The sequence below is a fragment of the Kryptolebias marmoratus genome, linkage group LG11 (genome assembly GCF_001649575.2).
Source record: "Kryptolebias marmoratus isolate JLee-2015 linkage group LG11, ASM164957v2, whole genome shotgun sequence".
Classification (NCBI taxonomy): Eukaryota; Metazoa; Chordata; class Actinopteri; order Cyprinodontiformes; family Rivulidae; genus Kryptolebias; species Kryptolebias marmoratus.
Window position 1 is genome coordinate 2,514,063 of NC_051440.1, and position 4,089 is coordinate 2,518,151.

Genomic DNA, 4,089 nt, shown 5'->3' on the forward strand with positions numbered 1-4,089 from the left:
TCAATTTTGAACCTTTTCACAAGATTCTAATTTTCTGATATGATGAATTTGAGATTTTCATTTGTTGTCATTTGTAATCATCAAAATTAAACGAAATAAACATTTGAAATATATGAGTTTGTATGTAATGCATGAATATAATATACAAGTTTCACTTTTTAAATGGAATTACTGAAATCAATCTACTTTTTCATGATATTCTAATTTTATGACCAGCACCTGTACATCCTACAGGTCCATTCATGCTCAACATTAAATATGCAAACATATACAGATGGAGCTTTCTGTCTGTCCTCTGTGTTGATTTCCTGTGGATTTTAGTACGTTGCCAGAGAGTTTACGAATGCAGGGTTTCCCCCAGAAAGAGCCTAAGCCTAGTGGTAGGTGGCCGTTCGCCGCCCAACCGTGATTTAGTAAAAAAAAGATTAAAGTTGACAGGAAAGTTGAAAATATGGCTATTTATTATGTGATATTGTAAGATATTTGTGCCAAACATTTACACAACTACAGTTTTACAAAACGGCACTTTTGAAATATTTTTTAAATAAAAATACAATTAAAATAACTACAAATTGTTTGCACCTAATTTGAATCCTAATTTAAGTCACATTACAAATAAATTAAATTATCATAAATGAAAAAGTGCAAACAAGGCACTGTCAAGACCAATGAATAACAACAGAGAACTCTGAAAAACAGAGAGATGCTGTACTGTACTGTCTTTTTTGTGCCACAGGCTGCATGTTGGATCACTACACAAAACATATCTAATGCTGAATTTAATAGCATCATTTTACTGTTAAACATGGATAAATTACCACACATCGTATTAATATTTTCACTAAGTACAAAACATGCTTACAGTATTCGGTCTTGTAAAGCCACCCGCTGAATTTCGGCTAAACTAACCATTTTTGTTTAAACCCGCTGATGTTTATTGCTGCGGCTCCTGCAACGTGCTAACTCCAGGTAGCTGAAGGTGGCTCGGCCTCAGGGCTCATTAGAGTCGTGCGGGGCTCCGCGAATGGCGCGCGGACCTGACTGCGCGGTGGAGGCGTTTATACTTGCCGCTTACGTCTGTTCAGTATCCTCTGCCAAGTTACAAAAGGTGCACAACGCGGCACAGGTGGGACCTTCGAGGAGGGGCGAGCACAGCACGATTGCGTCACAGGCTTATAATATGCTGGGGGAAACCCTGTGTATGCGTACCAAAACGGAACAGCCCCAACAGTTGTACAGTGTTGGACAACAGAAATGGACGAACATTCTGAAGAGAGGCTGTGAAAATGTGCAAGTGACCAGGGAGAACTCTCCATTCACATGCCAGGATGTATTTAACGGTCACACAGACCACCACAATCTACTGTGCTGCCTCTTTTTATGCCTTACTGAGAATGTGCCTTATCATAATCTCCTCCACCATTGCTATTGTCTGAATCTGACCTCTGAACAGCCCTCTAGTGGATGGATATCCTAACAACCACACAAAGGTGTATTTGAAACGGACTAAATAAATGGGCCTTACAACTGAGTAACTTTTGCCCCTTTCACACGGACCCTAACAGTCCCGGCTCCACTCTACTCGAGCGTTTACATCTGCATTTTTTTCGCACTCGGTCCCTGCTTCGGAGTAGGGCCAGCCGGGCCAGTCGGGCCAGCCCTGCTTCGTGGGCGGCGCAAGCTTAGTTCCTGTTCACTCATTGGTTGTGGGTGTGACCAGATGCAAGCATAAAGAGCGAACGGTAGGAATATAAAAAAACAGCGATAGCTTACCCTGCAATGTTTATGCCGTCTGTCCCCCAGCTGAAGGAGCTGTAAAGCCTGAAATCTCCGGCGGATAACAGCTGTCCTACTCCGCGTAACAATCGCGGCATCCAGAGCATTTCTTCCACTGCGCCTCTCTTCCTGAAGTCTCAGGAGAATCCCCAGAAGTTTAAAAAACAGCAACAACACAGGGCCAACGTTGTCCAAAGTGCTTTCGTTGTTTACACAACTTGCACCTGCTACCGACCAAACTGGCCCGTGTGAACGCGATGCATTCATTATCGAGCCGAGCCAAGTAGAGCCGGACTTCTGAATTAGGGTCCGTGTAAAAGAGGCATTTGAGAGTCAAATTCAACAAAGAATGGTCAACACAAAAATGGCTACAACTCAATGATAGTAGCTGAGAGCAACACATACTCTGAGTGCTGACACATTGATCGAGATTTTGCAGCATTGTGCAAGACTGTGTTTACTGTTATTGTCAAGGTTTGGTCCCTGAGAAACATCACTGGTCCCTGAGAATCATCTTCATGAGACCTCAGTATAACCTAATCTTATGCTGTACAAAAAAGTAGGAACAAACTTCAAAGTAAGCATCTTCTCACCGTTTTATCATTGTTCTGCATATCGTGCTGAATTTTTACAACAGAATCAAGTTCAAACTTCCATGTCTCTACAAAAGGCAGCACCTGCAGCACAAAAATTCCTTTTTATAAAAGTAATGGAAATGGTTACATATTTTAGTGCTTAACCAAGAGGCTGTGGTATTGATAAGCCTGATAATTTTGTGTATTGACAAGCTCTTTTCCATATTTCTTTTTAGCTTCATGACTGATTGATTCTTTGACGCTTCACCTGTTCTACATGAACACCCACAGATAGTCAAACATTCTAGGTTAAGTTACCAGGTTGATAACCAGGTTTGTAGAACCACTAGCCCCGATTCCTTATTATTAGGATTGGTTGAACCAAATCTCCCAGCATAAGTTGAACCTGCTTCGTAGTACAGGACCCTGGTAAGCAATAATCTTGTCCTACTTGAGCTCTGCCTTCTCGTCATATACAGACACTTGAAGGGTTGTTGGTTTAATTCTTGATAGATGAAACTTCCTGACCCAGTAAGGCAGCTGAAGGAAATCAGCCAGGGCTACCCGGACCCTTGTCAGAGGACACAAGAATTCATATTTAGGCAGCAGTGATGCGCAGCAGCTTCAGAAAGTATTCAGAAAGTATTCCTCTTCATTTATTGCAGTTTTATTATGCTGTAGCCTGATGCTACAATCAATAAAAAAACAACTCAATAAGCTATACCCAGTACTGCACAATGACCAAAGAAAAACAATTTTATACAATTTATAAAAAAAATAAAAATGAAATATCACATTTAGATAAGGTTTCTAAATGTACTTATCTAAATGTGAAACCTTTTGCAACAACACTTGAAATTCAGCTTAGGCTCCTCTCATTTCTCCTGATCTATGCGGAGATGTGTCTACACCTTGACTGGAGTCCAATGGTGGTAAATTAAAGTGAATAAAGCCACACAAACAGTTCTGGCTTGAATGCTGTCTTTGGAGGCTTTCCAAAAAAGAAGAGCACAAAATCTTCTGATCAAGGTCAACAAAGCTTGTTGAATCAAACATCTAAAGATTTGAGGCTAAAACTGCTGCCAAAGGTAGGTCAAGTCAGAACTGAGGGAAGAGTCTGAATACTGAGGGAGATGTGACATTTTCAATAAATTCACAAATCTGTGTAACGTTCTTATTTCAGTTTGTGATTATGAGGTACTGAGTATAGATTATTGAGGAAAAAATTAATTAAATTAATTATAGCATGAGGTTGCAACATAATGAAACAGTCTTCAAAAACTTTTCAGACCCTCTTCACTTAATTCAGAGTAAATTCATAAGGCATGGGCCGGTAACTGGTTTTAAGATGTACCATGGCATTAAAAAGTCAAGGTGCCAAAACCACTACATTTGCAGTCTACTGTTTAAATGCCTTATAATGAGATACCAAAAGCAAAATGGTGATTTTTTTTTTGTTCCCCCTCCCTCTGGTCACACTGAGCTCTGTGCAGCGATCCCCTCCTACTTGCTGCTCCGAGCTAGTGCTAGGCGATATAATGATACATATCGTGGGGACGATAGAAAAGTGTCTATCGTGATATATTTTCTTCTATCGTCTCTATCGTTTCTATCGTCTCTATGGTTTCTGTCGTTTCTATCATAATTGTATCAATGATTCATGTAAATATTTCATAACGTAAGCTACGACGAACGTATTAGTGTTGTCACTTTGCATACATTCAGTTTATATAAGTGA

At 40.2% G+C, this 4,089-nt stretch overlaps 1 protein-coding gene across 3 annotated transcripts in view; it reads right to left on the reverse strand.

Annotated features, from left to right (window-relative positions):
- Positions 1–4,089, reverse strand: part of tdrd12 (tudor domain containing 12) — a 56,188-nt gene that overhangs the window by 44,787 nt on the left and 7,312 nt on the right. For all 3 annotated transcript variants that reach the window (XM_025002573.2, XM_025002574.2, XM_025002572.2), the window contains exon 5: positions 2,803–2,922. In XM_025002573.2, coding sequence (XP_024858341.1) covers positions 2,803–2,922 — 120 coding nt within the window. The remainder of the gene's footprint in view (positions 1–2,802; positions 2,923–4,089) is intronic.